Here is a 24,627-nt window from a genome sequence, read left to right as displayed (position 1 = left end):
TAATCGATGGGCAGGCCTCTATTGGGCAACCTCTGATCAGATGGTAAGTTATATACCGAGCCTACTGTGGCTGAGCGCCTATGAGCGAGCCCAGTTGGCCGAGATACAGAGCCTAGTATTGTCGAGTGCCTATAAGGCCTATATATATATATATATATATATATATATATATATATATATATATATATATATTATATATCGAGCCTTATAAGGCTGGACAACTATTTTACTTACTATATTGAGAGAGTTGAGTCAGTATTAGCAAGTGAGCATATATTCAGATTATCTTTGACTCCCATTTACTTTTAATTATTATATTATCAGTTCAGTATCAGCTTTCAGTATATTGCCTTACATACTCGGTACATTATTTCGTACTGACGTCCCTTTTTTAGGGGGCGCTGCATTTCATGTGTGCAGGTTTAGACAGACATACGGGTAGACCTCCTCATTAAGTGTTGCCCGAGTTCAGCTTGATCGGTAAGCTCCATGCCCTTCGGAGTTGCCGAGTCTAGAGTTTTATGTACATCTTATGTATATATGTATATATGTTTTGAGTAGGTCTGGGCCATATTCCGATTACAGTATATCCATTAGTAGAGGTTTGTAGACATATCCTATCAGTTAGTACAGTATGTTGGGCTTGTAGGCCTTTAATGTATACTTTATTGGTTTGCCAATTGTAGTAGTTATGACGGCCTTGTCGGTCCAGCTTTATATTGATGTTTAGTCAGCATTCGCAATTGTCTTGCAATGTGGCCCATGGCCAAAGTATGATATTACATGTTCAGAGCACCTTAGTCACAAGTTGGTATGTAAGGATAGATGAGGAACCGGGCGCCGGTCTCGGCCCCAAGGTTTGGGGTGTGATAGCCCTGCTCCACTTTTGGAACCCAATTTCATTCGCGAGGCAGTTAGCTACTTCCCTTTTTTATCATGCAATTGCTAAAAAAGGTCAAAGAATTCCTCCAATACTGTGTGACAAAAAAGAAATGCTTAGTAAAAATTCTACAATGGAACATCTTGCACATATTTTCATCAATGTAATGCGTGCAAAAACCATGATGGGCGGCGGTAAAAACTTTTTTGAAGCCATTCCCAATAGATAGATTTCGATCAGATATACTGCAAAATTCATCACTGTCGTCAACAATGTGCAGCAGCTTTTCAGAAAAGTTGGACCAAGAATCATTGCACTCTTCATCGACTACACAAAAATAATTGAAAAATATGATTCTTTGTATCATGTGCCATAGCAGACAACAAACAGCCTCCATACCTGCTACTCAGAAATGTCTCATTAACAACAATAACCTTTCTCATACGCGTGAATCCCTTAATGAAAACTCCAATATATAAGGAAAAAAGATCTAAAATGTAATTTATCATCAACCATCAAATCAACAATACTTCCTTCATTATAGGACAACATAATATGGCGATAAGTTTCCAATAAAGTATACCCCTCTTCCTGAGTACCCCTGATAATAGTCTTAGCTATTTCACCTATCTTCCAGCTCCTCCAGTAAGTAAGATTTTGATTAAAAGTTGCAAAAATAGCATCTTTCAAATCTGACGGAGATGAGCTTTTGCCATTAACATATCGTTCTTGGTAATATGCACCCAAAGTCTTCGACGACGCATTAAGATGACAGCTTGATATGTGATGTACCCCGTATGTGTGCTCACCATGGTACTTGACAATATAAAACCTATCAGAACTCTAGTAATACAAAACCTATCAGAACTCTCATAATTTGAAGCACGTAACTTCCACGGGAAACTTACATCTCAACATGCCGCTGAAGTTAATTTTCTACTACTCTTTCTCATACGAAACGTAAAATGCATTTTCACATAAACAATCTCCAACTATTTCCTTAAATTCAATTTGTTGTCAAAACATTTCCCAAGGAAAAAATCTGTACCATCAGGGTGGCTGTGTCGTATAGCTAACGGGTCCACCAAGCCTTCATCTCCAGTTGCCCGACTTACAATATCTGGGAGCTCTTCCACTCTATCTCCATTTTCTAGACCATACAAGTTCATTTTATTGTCACAAAAATCATGCAAGTCATCACTAAATTCACTAAAGCCATCTTTCACCATTCTTTCCTCGTCTACTTCTAAAATTAATGGTTGTATTGGTGGTGGTAGTGCAACTCCAACATATGAACCTTGATGAGACCTTTTAACAGGAACTTCATCCCCTTCTTTAAACTCATTTTCAGCCATAAATATCTTCATACTATCATTTGTAACATAAAGGAGGTACGATTGCAAATCATTGTCATTCATAATGAAAGAAGGAGGAATCTTGTCCCTCTTTGGTGCAGAGCTAAGTATATATGTAATATTTAAATTTCTCTAGGAACATGTTAGTTTTCCATATTTAATAATAACATCAACAAATTCGCCAAATGTATAATTGCTAGGTATATAGATAGGTACTGTAACCTTTGTATAGGAATTTCAATGCCAACTAGTTGGCCCCTCAACCCATTCATCAGAATATAGACCGCATATTAATATATAATCTCCCATCAATCTATTGTGAACCAATGGTCTATTCTAATTTCTAACAGGGTCTATTGTACACCAGTGATCGAGCACTTTGCAGGAATTTTTTGCAAAAACCCAAATTAACAATGACGAAGAAGATGAGATGAAAACACTTACTAGATGAAGGAGGTACACAATATACCACCTAGAATGAATTATCAATCCAATGTACCGTCAATTTCTTCCCCAAATTTGTCACATCCGAAAAAACTCAATTTGTCGATTTCTTCAAAATAAATGGTAAATCAAAAGAATGAAACTTTGAGAGGAATGGAGAAGTAGGGAGATGACATCTATGTGTTGTGCAAGAAAAACAAGCTGCAATGGAGGAACCAGCCGTGGAAGATGGGAATTGGTGCGGCAGATGAGGCGGGAAGGGATGTGATTCTTTTAAAATCTGGTAATATTACTTTTTATATAAGTTGGGTCCAAAGTATAATAACTGAAGCTTTAGGGGATAAAGATTCAACTTGTCCCTTCATTTTTAATCTCACTTAACCATTAATTAAGCATGAAGATCAATCCTACAATAATTAAAATCTGAAGTTCACTTGGCCAATTCAAGTTTGAAAAGAGGTCATCTTGTCAACTATTCAAGTTACACCTTTGTTGTCAATAAAAAATAATTATATTTTTGTTAGCTAAATATTTAAAATTATATATATATATATATATATATATATATATATATATATATATTACCGGCTATTATTTTTTTAAAATGGCTATAATATCTAATTTTTCCAAAGCTTTTCTTTCCTTAACACAATCACTTGAGAAGGTCAACGTAGAAGAAAAGAAGGTAAGACTTTTTTCGTAGACCAGTCTATGCCAGAAGAGTACTTCGTTTAATTTTATAAAATATTAGTACTAGCAATAAACAGACGACATTAATTAAATTTAAAATTCTGACATCATCATCACCATCTCCATTCGCAATCTCCATCTCCATCTCCATTTTCAATTCTCCAGCTCCGCTCCGCTCCGCTCCGCTCTGGAGCTCTCCTCTTCCCCCACCCCCACACCTACCCAACCCACCGCCCCACCCAACACAGTCTTTCCAGTCACTCTTAATTGATGCAATTTAAGTCACGTACTATTTCTTAGATCCGAATAAATTTACAAATCCCTCTTCGGTACTCTCTCTTCTCTTACAAATGCAAACCTACTGATAATTTAGATTCATATTTTGAGCTATTTTTAATCTGTCTGTCTTATTATTTGATGCGATTTTTATTTTTTTGGTGATTTTGTAGTGTTAAGTATATTGAGATGGGAAAATTTGATCTACTGCCGATTCCTAAGGACAAATCGGTGAGTTTAACTCTTTCTTTTTCTCCTTAACTTTTCCTATTTATTGCCTTTTTTACAGCTGGGTTTTGGCCTTTTTGGGATATTTGATGAATTTCACTAGATATTTTTACTCTTTATGACATGCCTTGCCTCTTTACTTTTTCTGCTTTCCTTAATTAGCTTGGAATCTTTCTATTTTTGGTAACTTGTAATGAAAGTTGGAGGCTTAGAGCTCATTAGGGTATTTCTTTGATTATATGCTCTGAAAAGATAACACACTGGGTAATTTCTTGCCATCTGCTTAAGCCTTGGTGGGCAGAGTTACCCGGTACCTATGCTGGTGAGCGATACCGATAGAATTATCGAGGTGTACCCAAGCTTGTCGGACACCGCCATCATAACATAAAAAAGCTCACACGGTGTTTTTCTTTTCCCTTGTTTGAGTCTTGGGTTATTTCTGTAGCATTACTTTGATCATATGCTCTGAAAAGAAATAATCGATGTGTGCCCTAGCTGGCTCAGACACCACCGCCGTTAAAAAGGACAACTTATATGGGTTCTTTCTTTTCTCTTATTTGAATCTTGGGGTATTTCTGTACCATTTCTTTGATCATATGATCTGTTGTACAATCTTCCTATTTGGTAACTTTTGATGAAATTTATAGTAATTATGTTTTTATCTGTTATTTGAATCTTGCATTTTTTCTGAAGCATTTATTTTGATATAGGCTCTGTGATAAGTAGCTTGTGGTCTTCCTATTTCCGTAACTTGTAGTGTTAAATATATAGTAATTAGGTTTTATCTCTTATTAATATCTTGGGTTATATCTGTGGCATTTGTTTGATCATATGCTTTGTGGTAATTGCAGTACTTAAGGGAGGAACTTGCTAGGGTAGACGAGAACTGGGCTGCTGCTCGGTTTGATTCACTGCCTCATGTTGTTCGTATATTGACCTCGAAAGATCGTGAAGGTGATGTCCAGGTCTTAAAGGAGCAGAGTGAAATTATTGAGGAAGTTGTAGATGAAGTAGTGCATGCCTACCATGGTGGCTTCAATAAAGCTATTCAAAATTATTCTCAGGTGTCTTGTTACATCGTCTCTTGTTTATTTATTTCATTTTGAGGAAGTAGTGAATTTCCTAGATATGCAAATTTCTAGTTTCAAGCAAATATTTATGTAAGCGTACTATCCAAAAAAGAGATATTCATACTGAATGAGATGCTGATTTTTTGCTTTATCTTCCATGGATACGATATTATCCTCTATCAAGTTGGTAGTCAGTAAATACTGAACTTATGGTTCACAATGGTTGCAGATTGTTAATTAGCAGAGTACTGAATTACGATGAAGTAGATCGTAGATCATGCTCTTTGATGTCTCCGCCATGTTCAGAAGTTATTAATTGATATTCTCAATATATAGTAAGAAATTAGTGCTATATGAAAGAAGTAATCTCCTTTGCATGTGCATTGAGGAATTAAAAAAGATATGAACAGAAAGAAAGCTCACTAGTGCAGAGCAGATACATAAGATCCTGTCATCTTTACTTTCCTCATTTTTATGGTGATTACAATGACATGTGTAGATAATGGAATTAGTGTTGTTGAATAGGACTCCTACCCAGTGCATGAATCCTGCATATAGGGTTTCTTTTATCTTTTCCTTTTTGTCAATAGAAGTTACTCTTGTATCTAAAAAAATCTTAATGAAGAAAAAAATTGAACCAATGAGTTTGACATCAGCCCTTACTTTGCGCCCAAAATAGGAAAGAAAAATGAGAACACACTAACCAAAAAGCTTGTTTACTATGATTAGATAGTAATTTATCCATTTTACAATAGCATCTATTGATATACGAAAGCAGAGATACTTGTGTGTACAAGAAGTGCAGAATCCTAGAGTGTCCCAAAAAAATTATAACCAAAAAGCTTATAATAGATTGAATTCATAATATAAACTAACCTAATAATGTCGCTGTTGATTTCACAATTTATGAAATCAATCGAATTTATGTGTTAGGTCTTTCTGAAAGGGGCAAATATTTAAAGGTCTTATTAAAGTTATTCTCTATGGCAATAACGTGAAATGAAAATTGACTTGTATCTGGTGAAGTTGATGCTACTTCTGAAGTAAGCTCAGAAGAGGGCTTCTTTCAGCAGCCTGAAACTTGAGTTTATGTATGTAATTACTGTTAAGCAATTGCTGAAGTCTAGTTTTATGCTTCTCTTTTGCCTTTTCTTTTTTATCGACAGATATTCATCTTATTCTATTGCTCTGCTTTTACCTTCAGATTTTGCGGTTATTCAGTGAATCTACTCAAAGCATTGGTGTTTTAAAAGGTGACTTGGCGGAGGCTAAGAAGCTTCTTGGTGCCAGAAACAAGCAGTTGCATCAGTTGTGGTATCGCTCTGTTACATTGCGACATATTATCTCCTTGTTAGATCAAATAGAAGGCATAGCTAAGGTCAGTTGTCTTTATGCTTTTTATTTTTTTTATTAGTGCTGTTGTTGCTGTATTCTTGCTCCAGTCCCTGCCATATCTCTAATTAATTGCCGAGTTTAATTCAATACGTGCTGTCTATCTTAAGAATGGATAGGTGCATACTAGCAATGAAAAAGATGTTTAAACTACTTGATGTACTGGCGATAGGAGGTAAAATGATTAGAATGGTTCCCTGTAATTGGGGTTGTTTCCCAGTTCCAGTTCTGTTTCTTTTCTTGTGTTGAGCTGTAAAGTTTACTCGGTAATAAAAAAATTTAGTTGCCAAAAAAATAATGTTTAAACTACTACTTACCAAGAAAAATGCTTAAACTACTTTCTTTGAAAGATAATTTTGAGTCTTGTATCTGTGCATCCACTTAGAAGTAGAAAGCTATATATATTTTCTGAAACAGGTAAGGATTTTATAAATGACAACAACCAAGCACTAAGACAGTGCTTGTGATTACATGTTATTGGGTCCCTCCCCTCCATACAAAAACAAAAAGAAGGGATCTCATCTATACAGAAGAACCTAATCCTGTAGTAAATTGATGTAATCTAGCATGCTGTCTTCATCCTTTACATTTTGGGTGTTGCACCAAACAGCAAAAAACCATAGACATCTGAAGTTGGATATTACTTTGAATCAGTTGAAGGATTCAAAACATAGTTTTTCAAGGTCTTACTGAAGAGTAAATATAGTTTTAATTTGTCGATAAAGGAAACTACCAAATAGCTTGGGCCGTGGCTCTGGAGCTCTGTGCTATAAATATGAAGCTATAAAAGGACATTTTCAGCGCATCCAAGGGTGAGGCTCAGAGGTCATGAAGCTGGAATAAAGATCATAGCAGGCCATGGTTTGAATCCCAGTGGAGGCAGAAAAAGTTGGATGATTTCCTTCGATCAGCCTAAGTTTTTGTGGATAAAATTACCTGGTAGCTGAATAGGTGAGAGGATGTAGCACCCAGTGGGATAGTCGAGTCGCGTGCAAGGTGACCTATACATCACTGTTGTAAAAAAAGATAAAAAAGAAAATAGAAGAACCTCTCAGTAGGTAATTAACATGATTAAAATGGTCATATTGTTAAACTGTTCATGCTAGTATCCATGTAGTTCTGGATCAATGGTTTGGTTGTAAAAGCATAGTGGAATATAATTGTCATGTGTTTTAATCGCTGTGTTCAAGTAATTAATCCCAGAGAAACAGTACAGTATGTATCTAAAATACATCAATCGTATAAAATTATTCCGAAAAGGGAAAAACCATTAAATACACACAGGTCAATGCCCGAGATTCTATATGATAAGTAGCTCATCGCAGTTGGAAGTAGTGATACAATCTATCCTCTGTTTGGCACACGAATTCTTCAATGAAATTTCTCCCTTCCCTTTTTATGTCTTTTGGTCTCTCGCCTTCTGCATTAAAGAAAGGTAATTTACGTATTAATTTTTATTGACCTGATGCTTCTTATACCTGTGAGAAGATGTTTGACCAGAATTATATTCTCCTCCTAATCTGATAAAAGGAAAGGCTGGCTTTGGTATTGCTTAGCGGGTTAGTTAGTAAAAAGATGAGGCCCTATGGAGATTGCTGATTGGGCTATATGAGCTTGACAGGATAGTTAGGGGTGGTCTTTCCGTTCTACAGTTTAACTGTATTCTATATTATCATTAAGACTCACGAAGCCGAGAGGATTCTCTATTAGTTACTAGAAGGGTCAAGGGTGCCAGGTTGAGGATAAACTGTTGAACCATTCTTGTGGGGAGCAGCTCTCAGTCTCAATAATGAAAATATTTTGTAAATTTTTTCAAGTCCATGACTAATTGGACTTTAGTAAACTTCATCTGAGCACTTGCTCTTCCCAAATTGTGGTATGAATTTTTCATCTTGGACTTGCCTTATATTTGTATTATGCTCTTGGCTTCTCAAGTGTTTATGATGCTGCCACCTTCCCGGAGACGCCTGTGCAGCAATTTTGATCAAGAAGAGGCTGCACGTATTGATGACGCTATGCTGATTCTCAGATTCCTTCAGCGCTTTATTTTAGCATTCATTGCCCGTCTTCATTCTTGTTGATGCATTACCTTGTCTTTTCTGCCACAGGTTCCTGCTCGTATTGAAAAGCTGATTAATGAAAAGCAGTTCTACGCTGCCGTGCAGTTGCATGTTCAATCAGCTCTTATGCTTGAGCGAGAGGGCCTTCAAACGGTGGGCCAATTAAAACTTCATAGCTGATTCTACCTTCACATTTTCCTTGTGGCTGCTCGAAAAAAACGGTGGACAAAATTTTAACACACTGACTTTTTTTGTCTCACGTGGATCAAATTTCTGTACTTTGTTCATGATACCTAGTTTGAAATGTACGCTAAAACTGATTTTTGTTAAAAGAGGCAGCTTTTTGTTCTATAGGAATTGCATTGATATTACAAATGCTGCATCTCCTGTTGTCAACACTGCATAACCAATTTCAAGCTGATGAGCAAGTTTTTAGCACTAATCTCTTGTAGCATTGTTTGTTGGCAATCCTTGCTCAATGTTGAAAGGATGGCCCAGTGTACTTACTGTATATTGCTGGCGTCACACAGGTTGGTGCTTTACAAGATGTCAGATCTGAGTTGACAAAGCTACGAGGAGTTCTTTTCTATAAAGTTTTGGAGGATCTGCATGCCCATCTTTATAATAAGGGTGAATACAGGTACATATTATTTACCCCTGAGTCTATATAAACCTTCTAGTTTTTTGAGATTGTATACATGCCAAGTCTCTCATTTGTAGACATTATTTCTTTTTGATGGATGAATCTGAAGTTTGATATCCATATCTTGCTGTCTTTATCCACTTAAAATATTGAAGCTGAGGCTTCTTCTGGCAGTGTGACTTGATATTCTGTATGTTGACATAACTGGGTGGTTAACTAATTTCATTGTGCTTGGAATTAATTGAGCGCTGTTTTGGAGGCGATTCTTCTTGTACTTTGTTATCCTCAACTTTCTGTTAAAGAGGAGCCACATGCTTTTAATTTTAGATGTTTCTGTATGTTTGGTTAACATTGTCCTTCCTTTTGTAGCTCAACTCTCTTCAGTATCAGTGAAAGGGATGATGAAGTACCGACCACTGTTGCTGTACCATTGTCCATGAACAACTCGCAGCCTCTCTCTCGAAGAACTAGGTTGCTAAAAGGTGAAAATCAGTTCGGCTCATTTGGACCTGGGGATGGATCTCACAGAACTAGCTCTATTGATGGCAGGTAAGACAAAAAACTTAAATGATGTGGTTCTGTTGGTAATATCATCCTCAATATTGCTGCAGATGACCACATGTAATCTAGACCTACCTCTTCCATTGATTTCATCTTTAAGTGAACTTGACAGAATCCTCATTAAACGCCTTGCAGTGATAGTTTAACTTTATCAATCTTTTGGTAGATTCTCCATCTATTCTTCTTCTGGTGCAAATGATAGCTGCCGAGTCACTTTCTTCTGCCTTATTTGCAGCTCTGTAGCAGAAGGTCATGATGAGGATGGTGAAGATACTGTGTCAGATGGCTATCCTACCTCTTTAAGGATTAATGGCACTGATGGTGCTTCGAAGGATGTCAAAATGGTTTCTCATCAAATTCCGACATGGCTTTCAGAATCTACACCAGATGAATTTGTTGTAAGAAAGTTGCCAAACCCAACTAATTTGGGGTTGTGGCATAGTTGATAAAACTTCTGATATATATTCATAAGAGTGCTAATGATTCTGATATATTTCAAATGTAGGAAGCAATCCGGAAAACTGAAGCCCCGTTGCATGTGAAGTACTTGCAGACCATGGTGGAGTGCCTTTGCATGCTTGGGAAAGTTGCAGCAGCAGGAGCCATAATATGGTTAGTCCTCATATTCATACCTTTGGGCCAACTGGAAGCAAAGCTCTGAGTAGATCAGCTGAATTCTCTTCTTTTTTCGGGTAGAGATATGTTTTAGAATGACCTCATAGGCTGTGGGATTCAAATAGGTGCTAACCAAAAAGATAATCTGGCAATAGGGGAGGGGTGATTCTGCCATTGATGGTGGAGAAATGATCAAAGGAAGGTTGTAGAGCTTTGCTGGTCAGTTGAGATAGAGAAGCTCTTTTAAAACTTGTAAACGAACTGGCTAAGACCCAATTTCTCAATACTGCAAACCATGTCAACTGAAGGATGACATTCACGGTCTTATGGCAGCTTTGCACTTTTGGCACCTATTAGCAAATAAATGTATTCCTGATAATGCTTGAATACAATGCTAATGGAGGTTACCAGAACTAGGCAAATTACATACTTTACCCATTGATCTTGTCCCCAAATCCCTCTTACACACCTGTTAAATACAGGAATAATATTACACATCAAAACTTTTAACGTTGTATCAATTACACACCACTTCGGTGTTTGACCAGATATGCTTAAAGATTGCTATAACACGTGCTAATCAGCATCCGACACGAGTCATAAATCAAAAAAAAAAAAAACCTCTGCCCCCTACCCCCACTCCACCCCCTCTACTCATCTTCCCAAAAAAAAAATACAGAAAAGAAAAAACCCCACCCCCTCATCTCCCCAGCCCCATCATCTTCTCCACCACCTCCATACTACCACCAATTCTTCCACTACAAGCACCTTCTTCCCTAACTATAGATTCAACTCTTTGCTCGATTTTTAACAAGTTTTAACAACATCCATCACAAATCCTTATACAAATTTCAAATTCAATCTCAAGCCCAAAGCTTCAAACTTGTTAATGGTGTTTTTTGAATTTTATCAAAATTAATTTAAATTTTTATTCAACATAACCACGAATTCAAACTAATTTTCTAGGTCATGGAACACCAAAATCAACAAGACCCGTTTAAATTTTCAAGCTTTTTCAAGAGGTCAATAATGGTGATTTTTACAAGACCCAATAACTCCTCTTTTTTTTGTCTTTTTCTTTTTCTTCTTAGTCATGGGGGTTGGGAGAAGAAACATGAGGGGTAGACAAAACTAGGATGGAGGTTGAGGAAGAAGACGAAACGGGAGGGGGTGGGGGGAGGAAACACTGGTGTTTGGGGTTGGGGAAGGAGACATGGGTTATATTTTTTTCTTTAATTTGAAAAGAAAATAGTTAAAAAAGGGAAAAATAAAAAAATACTTAATTTCAGATGAATTTTGTAGTTTTTACGTGCCTCTTTTATGTGTAATACACGCGTGTGACACATAGCAAAAGAGGTGCGTAATTGACACACTTTTAAAAGTTTTGGTCTGTAATATTATCTAACAAGTGTGTAAGAGGGATTTGAGTACAAGGTCGATGGGTAAAGTATGTATTTGCCCCAGAACTATGATTCGAGACTATGATTTTATCTTTGCTCTAAATTATGATGATTTCACTTGTTTACTTTTCATGATTGAATTGGTTGACACTTATATTTTTTCTTTCTGTAAAGAGGTTATCTTTTTCGTGTGGTATTTGAATATTTAGTCTCTGACATTTCAACAGCCAAAGGTTGCGGCCTACAATTCATGAGATAATCACAACAAAGATCAAAGCTCATGCAGAAAATGCTCCACGGCCTGGCATTGGCCAGGCTGCCCAAACAGCCATTACAGGTCTTCACTATCTAAAAGGGCAGTTGGAGAGTTTTCAGTCATCGAAACAGAAGCATCAGAATGGGATATATCTCGCAGTGCTACTAGCAGTCAGCCCTGTTTCACCTGTCATGGCTCCTACAGGAACAGCACAGGCTGCTGCAAAGGAACTCCTTGATTCAATTCTTGATACTGTTGTTCACATATTTGGTAAGTGATAATAAGGTCTTGCAGATTTCTTCATCAGTTTTGCTTCTTCATTCCTTATTGATTTTGCTTCTAGTAATCTACATTCAGCTCCACAATCTCTTACTTTCGGTTTGTGATTGCAACTGGAACAATTTCCAGAGAACCATGTCATTGTTGGAGAACTTCTTGAGTCAAAGTGCTCGCAACAAGTTGACTTGAACACGCCTAAGTCCATGCCTACAGACATCAGTTGGAACCCTGATTCAGATGCATCTCGTGACACTGGAGGCTATAGTGTTGGCTTTTCATTGACCGTCTTACAGGTCAGCTTCTTCCATGTTAATCATTTGCATCCTGATGCCCAAAATCCCCTGAGTTGATTAGATTACAGATGTATGGTGTAGTAACAAAGCAGTGCCAACTCGATGATGGATGATACAAATATATTCACTAATGTTATTTGTAAACAGAGTGAATGCCAACAACTCATATGTGAGATCCTGCGAGCTACTCCAGAAGCTGCATCCGCAGATGCTGCTGTCCAAACAGCAAGACTTGCAAGCAAGGCCCCTTCAAAGGATAAGAGGCAAGTTAATGGACTGCTTATCACTGTTCTTGTCCTTTTGTTTGGGGTATATACTATGTTAAGGGGAGGGACTGGTTGAAATCATGCGCATTCATCGAGTCAAATCCGTTTTAACATATCTCTTGATGCTTGTAACCAAATTGGAAAGGCTAAGGGCTACTGACATATCTCTTTTTGTAACCAGCACATGACTAGCTCAGGATTTTTTTTTGGGGGGGTTTTGGGGGGGGGGGGGAGGGGGTTCTTCACTATTTTTTATCATTCCTCCGTGAAAACTATAATTGTTAATAAAATACCTGGGGCATTGTTAGGAAAAAGATATGGCCCAATTCTCTTAGTGGGGTAGAGTAGCTGGAAAGTGGCAACTACTCATAAATTTAAATCATTAATTTTTTTTTATCTGTTGATGGAAGAGGCACTTATTAGATGGAGATGACAGACTTACTTCCATAAACTATTGAATGAGGGAGACAGAAGGATTGTACTTGGTGACTTGGAGCACTCCAAGGATTATTGTGATTTTGGGTATTGTAGGGGTATTAAGGTTGAGGGGGCGTTGCATAAGATGAGCAAAGGTAGAGCAATTGGGCCAGACGAAATCCCGACAGAATTTTACTGGGTTGTTCCATGTCATTTTTAGGACAAAGACGATACCCAAAGAATGGAGGTGGAGTACGATGATACCGTTGTACACGAACAAAGATGATATCCAAAATTGCTACAACAATAAGGGTATCAGGCTGCTAAGTCACACTATGAAAGTTTATGAGAGAGTGGTGGAAGTCAGGGTGAGGAGTGTGTCTACTTTTGAGAGCCAATTCGGATTCATGTCGGGGCGATCGACTACGGAAGCTATTCATCTGGTGAGGAGATTGGCGGAACAATATAGAGAGAGGAAGGAAGACCTGCATATGGTGTTCATTGACCTAGAAAAAACATACGATAAAATTCCGAGGGAGGTTCTGTGGAGATGTTTGGAGGTTAGCGGTATTCTGGTAGTGTACATTAGAGTAATGATATATATGATGGTGCTAGGACTTGGGTTGTGGACTGCGGGAGGTGACTTAGAACGCTTCCAAGTTGTGATGGGTTTGCACCAGGATCGACGCTTAGCCCATTTTTATTTGCCTTTGCGATGGATATGCTGACGTGACACATTCAAAGGGAGGTGCCATGGTGCATGTTATTGCCTATGACATAGTGCTGATTGACGAGATGCGAGGTGGGGTTAATGCAAGGCTAGAGGTTTGGAGACGCACCCCGGAGTCTAAAGGTTTCAAGTTGAGCAGGACCAAAACATAATACTTGGAGTGTAAATTCAGTAACGGGACTCATGTAGTGGACGTGGATGTGAAACTTGATACTCAAGTCATCCCCGGGAGATATAAGATTAGGAATGAAATTATTCGACAAAGTGGGAGTGGCCCCCTATGAGGACAAAGATGCTGGAGTCGAGGCTGAGATGGTTCGGGCACGTAAAGAGGAGGAACGCTGATGCTCCTGTTAGGAGGTGTGAGAGGTTGGTCATGGCGTGTCTGAGAAGAGGTAGGGGTAGACCCAAAAAGTACTGGGGAGAGGTGATTTGGCAGAACTGCTGTTGCTTCAGCTTACTAAGGACATGACCCTTGATAGGACTATAGGAGGTTGTGAAGATTGAGATTTAGGGTAGAAGGTTAGTAGGTGGTCGTGAGTTTCCCGTCCATTATCAGTGGTATTAGTAGCACTCGTATTTTCATATTCTTAGAGCTCTATTTACACCATGTTGTTTTGTTCGCTTTAATTATCTTATTTTCCTGTTGTTACTGTTCGGTGCTACTTCTTCTTTTCCTCTTCCTCTTCATCTTCTTCTTTGCACCATCAAGTTTTTTGATATTGTATCGCACCATCAAGCTGCTTTTTCTCACTTTTTTAAGGGAGAAGCTCTTCGCCCTATGATTTTCACACAGTTGACATTGTTAGAATGTGATTGTTTTACGTAAAGACTAAAAACAAAACCTAGCCCACAAGCCATCTGAAGTTTTGTGCCTAAGATTTCTTCAAATGGTATTGAATTGCAGAACAGATGGTTCACTTTGGGCATTCTGTAGTTTTCCAGTGGAAATTCATATTTCACTTATGCCCGCAGAAATACATCCAATTTTAGCTGGTGGCAGCACTATGAAAAGAAGAAACGTAAAGTAATTGTTTTTTTGTTTGTGAGCTAAGTGGTGAAAATGCTTTCCCTCTTGCAATAAGATAGAGTAGTGGACTGTTGTGGAACTTGGATTATTGATGTCATCATATATTGTTCTCAACATTTCGTTTTCCATGGAAAAAAGGAACTAACTTTTGTTCTGTTAGCTATCGTATGTCAACTTTCTCTCTAGTGATCATGGACCATCTTTGATTCGTATTGGTTACAGGGATGGGTCAGAAGATGGTCTAACATTTGCATTTCGTTTCACAGATGCTACTGTATCCATTTCAAATCAAGGTATGTCAGGAGGTTTACCAAAACAACAAAGTTTCTTAGCTTTAGATTCGTTTTGTTGGGCATTGTACATGTCTATTTTCTTATTGATCTTCCTACTAAAATAATGAGAGGGTGAGAAAGCTTCTTATTGCACCTTCATCTCTTGTTTGGTTAGTTTAATGATTTGACTCCTTAACAATTTTCACTCAGGGGTTGATCTCATTAGGCAAGGATGGAGTAAGAGAGGCTCCAATGTGCTCCAAGAAGGTTATGGTACAGCAGCTATTCTACCTGAGCAGGGAATTTATTTAGCAGCCTCGATATACCGGCCTGTTCTTCAGGTTTGATCTAATCATAATGCTATAATCAGTCCAAGAGTACTGGAAAGGTCTACACTAATTTTACTCCAACATTCTGTGAACAGTTCACGGATAAAGTCGCTTCCATGCTGCCACAGAAGTACTCGCAACTTGGGTAAGCTGGATTCTTTTTTACCTTATCTTGTTTGATCTATCATGTTTTCAATATTTGTGTGAAATGTAAGGGTTATTGATGACAAGTAACCTTCTTTTCACATTGACCCCACCTTGAAGTGATTTGTCTACTAACCAGCAGAAGCACTTCCCCACCAAAGTAAATAGGAAATTAGGATTAATTTCATCTTGCTTTATTAATTCTACTGCTTTGGTATAGAGAAATCTATATTGCTAAAGAAACAGTTAATGATTTAGCATATTTCTGTTTTGGTGTTTACTTTTCTCATTTCCATGTTGCGCTTATAGTGTAACAAAATGTCCTAGAGTTATGGAAGGCAATTTTGTCTCTGTATGTTTGCGTGATTTTCCTTAAAAAGTTTGATGGAGTTATTATATTCACCGAGGACTGTTTGGTCTAAAAGCAAGTTATACGAGGATTAGTAATGTGGATTACAGTACTAGTTGTAATTTAGGAAATACTTATTATTGGATGTTTGGTTTAATTATATTAAAAAAATAGTATATAGTGTATATTTTAATTTTTTTTACAAAATAAAATATTATTGCTACATGAAGGGTTTTTTGTCATTTATAGTTTTAATCCATGTATTACTACCACACTTTGTGGGATTTTACTGGGTTATTGTTGTAGTAAACCATGTATTACTAATCTTGCGTTCCTATTCTACATTCTATCCCGCATAAAATAATATATAGATTCAGGTATAAGTTATGCGGGTATTATTTATGAGGACAACCTGTTTCATAAACTGTTTAATTGCCCCTATACCAACATCGGTTGCCAACAGTCTCTGGCACCTCCCAGATTTTAAAGTTGTATGGGACGTTGCAGCACATGCCTGTGAAAAAGCTGCTCCTAGGTGTTTGTAACAGGTTTTAGATGCTTATTAGCTTAATGCTAGTGGGTATCACATCTTCTACGTTTTTGTTTAGGAGCATTAAATGCACTTTCAACCATGTTATTTGTTCCAATAGAGGTTGCATCAGCAATATTGCAAATCTAAGTTTCATTATAATCTGACCCTCACCCTTAACTTTTACTTATAATTATAAGCAGGAATGATGGACTTCTGGCATTTGTGGAGAACTTTGTGAAGGATCACTTCTTACCAGCAATGTTTGTTGATTATCGGAAAGCTGTACAGCAGGCAATATCAAGCAAGTCTCTTAACAGGCTACATTCTCTGCTAGCTAATGAGAGTTATTGAAGTTGCAAAACAGTCGTCTGTTGTTAAAACACAAATAGGAACTTTAATGGTAAACAAGAAGAAGAAGAAAGCTTGCTCACATTAAATGGGAAAATAATCATGAAAGAATATTGCATTGCATGCTGTTATCAAAAAGAATATTGCTTGCTTGATTAAGAAATAGATTTGAAGATGTGGCATTGATGAGACAAGTTCCTAATTTCATTGTCTTTTTAAGCATCCAGCCAAATACCTTCAACGACACCTTTTTGATTGATTTTGTGACGAAAGTTTGATTGATGCGGATCTTTGTGTTTGATCTCAAAAGTTCCCAGGCCATCCACACATTACACTAGTGACATATTTCCTTAGCATCGATAACCTTTCTTGTCTATTGCTGCTTTTTTCTCGATAGTGGAGTTTTGCATCTATCTGTCCATGTACAACATATGAACAAGTAGTATTACTAAATGATATGCGTAATTATGCATCAACAATACTAGCTCTTGGCCTGTGTATTGGTAAGTTCAAACTTTATCCTACGTACCGCCAAAAGTACAATAAATGACAGATACTTGATAATTTTACTTATTAAACACCAACAAGTGTGGCTGGGGCTTTGGTCTAGTGGTAAGAGCACAAAACGTGATGTGCGGGTCGATTTGAACTATGCCACAAACAAAAGCCTGGTATTTAAGTGGAGAAAGGTAGAAGGGCGGGGCCCCATTATTCACTAAGTTTTGAACTGTGTGCTACTGGCCCTCTGTGATTTCTTGGTCATAAAAGAAACAGCTAGAGCAAATTTAGAGATGGAGTTTAAGGTGATGCTTAATATTCACAATTTTCCTCAAATGTACGAGAAATATAAAATCTGCTTTGACATTGTTGAATTGTGTAGATAGATACTATAAAGTTGTAAAACTTAAAGTTCTTTTGTAGGCCCAGCGGCATTTCGTCCGCGCGCACATGCTATCACATCTTATACCCCATTGGTTGAAAAAGGTCGACCTATCCTCCAAGGACTTTTGGCAATAGATTTCTTAGCAAAAGAGGTACTATATGTTCATTGCTTTTTCTGATAAATCTTGGATATTTGTCATTTCGTTATTTTTGAGCAGGAGTCAAATGCCTTAAAGTTAATCTGTTCTCTGCTGTTAGCAAGTACGAGCGATGGTTAACATCATAAATTGTTGTATACAAGTGAAGACATCATTGTTTTTGTCCTCTTATGATATTTTACATTCACACAGGTGCTTGGATGGGCACAAGCAATGCCAAAGTTTGCTGTTGCTCTTGTGAACTATGTTCAAACTTTTCTTGAAAGAACATATGAAAGATGTCGCACTTCATACATGGAGGTTTGAACAATTCTTTCTCCTTTGGTGGTTTTTAGTATAGGTAGAGAGGTGCTTGTATCACATATCTTGCATTGTTATTACTTGCCATCAGTACTCTCTTAGTTTGTTATCATGACATATCTTGTACTGTTATTACTTGCTACTTGCTACCAATATTCCTGTCATCTTCTCTTTTGCATTCTTGGATTTAGTTTTCTAAATATCTTGTATTATTATTATTTTCTATCCGTGCTTCTTCCATTTTTTCTTAGCCGAAGGTCTATCAGAAACATTCTCTTTGCCCTTCCTGGGTAGGGATAAGGCTGCGTACATACTACCCTCCCCAGACTCCACTTGTGGGATTACACTGGGTGGTGGTGGTTGTTGTTGTAGAGAGATGCTAATCAATATTTCTTGTTCCGAAGAGGATCGTCTATAGAATGGGAGGATTAATTCTCTACTGTTCTTTAATCAGAATAACTCTATATATTCAGATGAGAAAAAAATTTCTTTTCAAGATACAAGTAGTCAAAAGTCTTCCAAACAAATCAGAGAGTTTCCTTAGGAGCATACCCTTAATTCTTATATCATCATGTTTATTATCTTTTTCCTCATAAAAGGTAAACCTTCCCTTTGTGGGGCATAGTTAAAAGATGGAGTAGAGTATTATTAGGTTGCCTCAATTTCCTCATTCCATCTTTATTCACTTGACCATCCTATATCTTATTTATTCAGGCAGTTCTTGAGAAGCAAAGTTATATGCTCATTGGCAGACATGACATTGAAAATCTGATGCGACGCGATCCAGCCACTACATGTTTACCCTGTTCAATTGGTGAGCTAAATGCAGAAAATGGTGCTGCCTATGCTGAAAATTTGGAGGTTGAAATGGAAATCAGTGACACGTTATTGAATTTGCGGCCAATCAGACAGGTACCTTCTTGAGCAGTTTTTTTTTTTTTTTGGGAGGGGGGAGGGGTTTACATTTAATAGTTGATGATTCTTGGGCTGTTACAAGATGCACTGCATATTTTCCGTCTTTGTAGCACGTTTCTGTCATCAACTGGTTTACCGCCATTTCATGCTTATTGTCTACTAAATGACTCCGAAGAGTGTTACTTGATCAATGAACTACAAGGAAAGCAATAGGATATTCACAGTAAAAATTTAACATTATTACTCATGTTTTAAAACAAATGCTGCTGGAAAATGCCTGTGTAAAAAAGCTTTAGATTAAATGGGAGATACTTACCGACACCGTGGCTACATAGATAATAGCTAAAGAGGGCTAAGACTTGGTCCAGAATGATCAGTATCAGACCTATTAGAAATGCAATGCTTTTGTTCTAATTGGAATGAAGAAGAAGAGGAAGATGAATGCTAATGTGAAAAGAGGTGGAATTACTACTTGCTGCATTACCCCATAAATGAGATGAATGTGAAAATAATGGAGCAATAGATGATAGCATAGAGCTGACATTGATTCAGAAAACTTGTCAAGCTAAATAAGCTGATTTAAATTTTCTCTGTGCAGTGTCAGAAGATTTTGAGATGATAAGCTAGTTTCGATTCCTTTTTGCAGGAAAACTTGATTCGTGATGATAACAAGTTAATTTTACTGGCATCTTTAAGTGATTCATTGGAATATGTTGCTGATTCAATTGAAAGGCAAGTTCTTAAATCTTTTTGCAGTATTGTCCTTCGTTTTATAATGTTTACTTGAGATTGGAGAACATAGAGTTTTTCATGTGTTCTCACATAGTTAGGGAGAGGACTGGACAGACAAGCATTTATGAATAACTGCACTCATGACATAGATAGGCAAAAATATGTCTGTTCATTTGGTTATGGTACACTAATTTAGTTAGACCGCACAATACCTGCCGCATATTTGCCTATCATTTGTCATTACCAATCAGCAGTGACAACTCTTTGGCGTCTTACTTTGATACTCCTAACCGACATCTCATCTTTTCAAATTTATTTTTATGTTTTTATCAATTTTGGACCCGTCCGTTTAGAGTTTTAATTCGTAGAATGATCTATAATTTTTAATTTGACCACACGTCTTATTTGTGTGACAATAGGAAGGATTTCTCTTACTGAAAGGAAGAAAAAGGTTTTCTAGAGAAGAGGAAAAAGAAAAGTTGTCTTGAAAACATAGACACATCTGAGATACTGGTACCCTTAAAATTGCTGCGTCTGCCTCCTCTTCCCCTCACAAGCTCTTTCCCCTCCCCAAGGTTGTTGGCTAAATGCATCATTTTTCATTTAGGGGAAGCTTTGACATTGATTGTTGATTGAATATAATGAAATTTTCTGTTTGAACTTGGAATACCTTTTTATTGCTAGTAAGCCTAGTTCTGATGCAAATTACAGGCTTGGGAAGATTTGCCCTAGCACATCAAATCAGGTAGAAGAAAATGTGAAGCAGAAAGCTCCAAAGCATTCTAGAACAAGCAGTATACCTCCTAAGGATTTGACATCTTTCGCTGAAGAATATAAGAAACTTGCAATTGATTGCCTCAAGGTTCTTCGTGTGGAGATGCAATTGGAGACTATTTTTCATCTGCAGGTTTGTGGCATGTGTGGTGAATTCCATTAACTTTGTGGAAGAGGTTACAACCAACAGTGGTGAACAACTCTTTACAGGAAATGACGAGCAAGGAATACCTGGATGATCAAGATGCAGAGGAGCCGGATGATTATATAATTTCGTTAACTAACCTGGTAAATATTTCTTCGGTCTTTGCTTATTATAATTTTCCTACCATTTCCTCGTAAAGATCTCTTTCCTTACCCTTTACAAAGTCTCCTTGTGCTAGTATTTTGTTGTGGTCTATCACATGATAGCTAAACTTGTATGTTGATTTTCTCTTGGAAGGGTAGCACAACAATATCATGTTTCTTGTATTTTATTTTGTATCCCGACATCATTACAGGGTTTCATACCTCCTCGGTGCCCCATTGGTGATATTAATTCTAAAGAAATATACGGAAATTTATTAGAAAATCACTTAGAAGATAAAGTTTTATAACAATGTGTGAAACATTCTAAGCACTTGACGAGTAACTTAGGCTTCGGGGACCAGCTTAGTTGGTATGAACTTAGAGAACTTGAGTATATAAAAATGGTACTGCCATTTGGCCAATTGACTTATAACTTTCCTTCTGGAATGGCCTCATGTGGTCTTTAGAACAAATACGTAAAAGTCGTTCAGAGATGTGGATGGCATGGACTGGAGAGGAGGAAAATCATCTCGCTGTGTTTGTTGTGTAGCTTTCTCCAGAAGATTTGAGAAACCATTGAAGCTAGATGACAAACGCTTATATTTTTGCTTTTGCATATTACTCGTTCAGGGTTAATTCATTGGTTTTCTTTCTTCCAATTGCATCTTTTTGGGTTTGTTATCGACCGATTGAATTTTTTTGTCCTATTCTATTTAATTCTTCACTCTTATTAGATAAAAGTTGAAGAACCTACACTTTTAGTATATCTATGTTTTACTCTGGTTTCTGTAATCCAGATAACACGCCGGGATGAGGAAATGGCACCCTTCATTGCAGGATCAAGGCGGAACTACATATTCGGTGGTATATGTAGTGTTGCTTCAAATGCATCAATCAAGGTCTGCATAGAGCTGTTCTGTTGAAAAAATTCTAATACTCAACTGAATTTCTTACCACCTCCCACCTTATTCTTCTCTTTTATCACCTCTTAGGCTTTGGCTGATTTGAAATCTATCAACCTGTTTGGAGTTCAGCAAATATGCCGTAATTCCATTGCACTGGAACAGGTGGTTTCTCTTTCCTTGAAAGGATTTCTTTATATTGCTTCCATTTATTGAGCTAAATGCAATTCAATTAATTTGATCTCTGAATTAACACCTCAAGGAAACCAATGTGCTATTATCTGTCTACTCAATGATTCTACTTAATTTTCGTTTTTCCTTCTAGCTCCAATGCTTGCGTTATTATTTTCCCCCACAGCATAGCTAATAGTTTTCTTCCAAGTGGTGTAGGCTCTGGCTGCTATTCCTTCGATAGACGGTGAGGCTGTGCAGTTGAGATTAGATCGTGTTAGAACGTACTATGAGCTGTTGAACATGCCATTTGAGGTAATTAAGTCTGGAAGTTCACGTCGTTTAATTTTATGTCATGCTTCTGATATTTAGTTGTATCATGTGTGTAACCATTGAATTCCTTTTCTCAGGCCCTACTTGCATTTATCGCGGAGCATGAGAACCTGTTTACATTTGCAGAGTAAGTATATTGATGTTAGTGCGGTTAATAGATGTGACAATTGGGCTACAAGTGGTGATAAGAATGACATTCAATATCTTCTCTTCAGGTACTCTGATCTTCTAAAGGTCCAGGTCCCGGGTAGGGAAATTCCAGCTGATGCACAAGATCGTGTAGCTGAAATTTTGCCCCGCTAGTTCAAATTGAAGTGCAGCAAGAACCCTGCGTTTATTGGAATTTGCTGAACAACAGTGTTTGCAGATTGATTTTTTTCCGTTGCAGAGCTTTGTGAAGTGCAGGCATATGTATAGATTGTCGGCTATGATAGTGGGTGCTTAAACTGGAGTTGGAACTAAATTGCATGGAAGAAGCATAACCATAGTGCACCTTCAGATGGACGATAAATGTTCATGGTTTTGGTCAGGTCTGATAGACTTATTGTTGTTATTATTCTTTTTGTAGTCATATTCTTTAGTGTCTTGCATCATTTTTGGCAAGCTTTTATTTTCTTCTTGTTCATATGAAGGGCTTTTCTTTAGTTTGGATGAAATGGATCATGTCTGTAAAATACTGTATTGAGTAATAAAAGATCTTTGCTTCAAACGCTGATCTTTGCATATTAACCCTTTGGCTATTAAAGGAAATTGACACTTAAATTTTTTCAGAGGGTAAGTTTAGTGGTGCAACTCAGGGAGTGGAAGGAGATGTGAGGTTGGATTCACAAGTCATCCCTAGGAGGGAAAGTTTTAAGTACCTTGGGTCTATTATACAGGGGATGTGGAGATTGACGAAGATGTTACACATCGTATTGGGGCGGGATGGAGGGAATGGAGACTTGCTTCCGGTGTTTTGTGTGACAAGAAGGTACCACAAAAACTTAAAGGTATGTGTTATAGAGCGGTGATCAGACTGGCTATTTTGTATGGGGTTGAGTGTTGGCCAGTCAAAAGCTCTCATGTCCAAAAGATGATGGTAGCAGAGATGAGGATGTTGAGCTGGATGTGCGGACATACTAGGTTAGATAGGATTAGGAAATTGAGTTATTTAGGACAAGATGGGTGTGACCCTTATTGAGGACAAGATGCGGGAAGCAAGACGCCCAGGTAAAGAGGTGTGGGGTTGACATTGGGGGGCATTAGGAGAGGTAGAGGTAGGCCAAAGAAGAGTTGGGGTGAGGTGATTATGCATGACATGGCACAACTACAACTGACCGAGGACATGCCCTTGATAGGAAGGTGTGGAGGTCGAGGATTAGGGTAGTAGGTTAGGTAGTCTAGATTATTCATACCGGTAGTATTAGTACGTACTCTCGTGTTTGATTGGTATTATGTTTCTTTGACTACCTGTCATTTTTTGCATTTCGATCATTTTACTATCTTGTTATTTATGTTGTTTTTACATGGCTTTTCGGTGTTGTCCCGTCTTGTTTTTCTTTTTATTATCATGTTGCTTATGCTTTCCTGGGCTGAGGGTCTATTGGAAACATGCATCTCTACCTCTACAAGGTAGGGGTAAGGTCTGTGTCCACACCACCCTCCCCAGACCCCACTATGTGAGATTATACTGGGTATATTGCGAAAAAGACAATAAATTTCTTAAACTCTTTCATAAGCTACACGGCTTAATTAGAAGAAACTCCATTTTTTTAGCGTATCTTCCTATTAGCAAAAATCTCAATTTTCTTCATGTTTTTGACGTTCATTTGCTCGAAAATTTTCATGTTGGTTTGCTGCCATCCAAGTATGTTTAGTTTAATAGTGACCTTGTTGGCTTTTAGCATGTATTTACAATCTTTTATAATAGCCCTAAGAATTTTCCAGTTTCATTTTGAAAATGTTTTATGATTTTGCATACCAAATAGTGCGAAGTGATTTCCAATTCTTCAACTGTCCAATTCAAGGTATTCTCTACATAAATTGATGTCGATGAATCAAAATTAATTCAATCCAACAACAACAAAAAGTTACAACTCGAAGCCTCACTTCTAGGCTTTTTTCCGCTTTAGCCTTGGGGTCCCTATTCGCTCGGCGTAAAATGTTCAAAGAAATTTCATTCTGAATAGAGTTCTCTTACCTAAACCAACGTGTCTGTCGGAGATAGCCTCACTACCCCCTTGGGTAAGGGTAACATCTACATACACACAACCCTCCCTAAACCCCACTAGTGAGATTTAACTAAATGGTTGTTGTTGTTACCTAAACCAACGG

The 24,627-nt window shown here is 37.5% G+C and overlaps 1 protein-coding gene across 1 annotated transcript; it reads left to right on the top strand.

Moving 5' to 3' along the window:
- Window positions 1-3,403: 3,403 nt before the first annotated feature.
- Window positions 3,404-23,023, top strand: LOC107758906 (exocyst complex component SEC8). The gene is made up of 27 exons (XM_016577057.2): window positions 3,404-3,698; window positions 3,819-3,876; window positions 4,725-4,937; window positions 6,148-6,321; window positions 8,444-8,548; window positions 8,926-9,035; window positions 9,408-9,587; window positions 9,835-9,997; window positions 10,105-10,211; window positions 11,842-12,140; window positions 12,279-12,442; window positions 12,590-12,705; window positions 15,108-15,178; window positions 15,368-15,498; window positions 15,582-15,631; window positions 16,712-16,812; window positions 17,781-17,893; window positions 18,092-18,199; window positions 18,914-19,111; window positions 19,761-19,846; window positions 20,558-20,753; window positions 20,831-20,908; window positions 21,706-21,807; window positions 21,901-21,975; window positions 22,201-22,296; window positions 22,392-22,441; window positions 22,530-23,023. Exons 2-27 carry the CDS (start codon window positions 3,835-3,837, stop codon window positions 22,615-22,617), a joined length of 3,216 nt encoding a protein of 1,071 aa, XP_016432543.2. The 5' UTR covers window positions 3,404-3,698; window positions 3,819-3,834; the 3' UTR covers window positions 22,618-23,023.
- Window positions 23,024-24,627: the final 1,604 nt, after the last annotated feature.

The sequence above is a fragment of the Nicotiana tabacum genome, chromosome 11 (genome assembly GCF_000715075.1).
Source record: "Nicotiana tabacum cultivar K326 chromosome 11, ASM71507v2, whole genome shotgun sequence".
In the NCBI taxonomy this organism is placed as follows: Eukaryota; Viridiplantae; Streptophyta; class Magnoliopsida; order Solanales; family Solanaceae; genus Nicotiana; species Nicotiana tabacum.
This window is presented reverse-complemented; position numbering and strand designations above follow the sequence as displayed.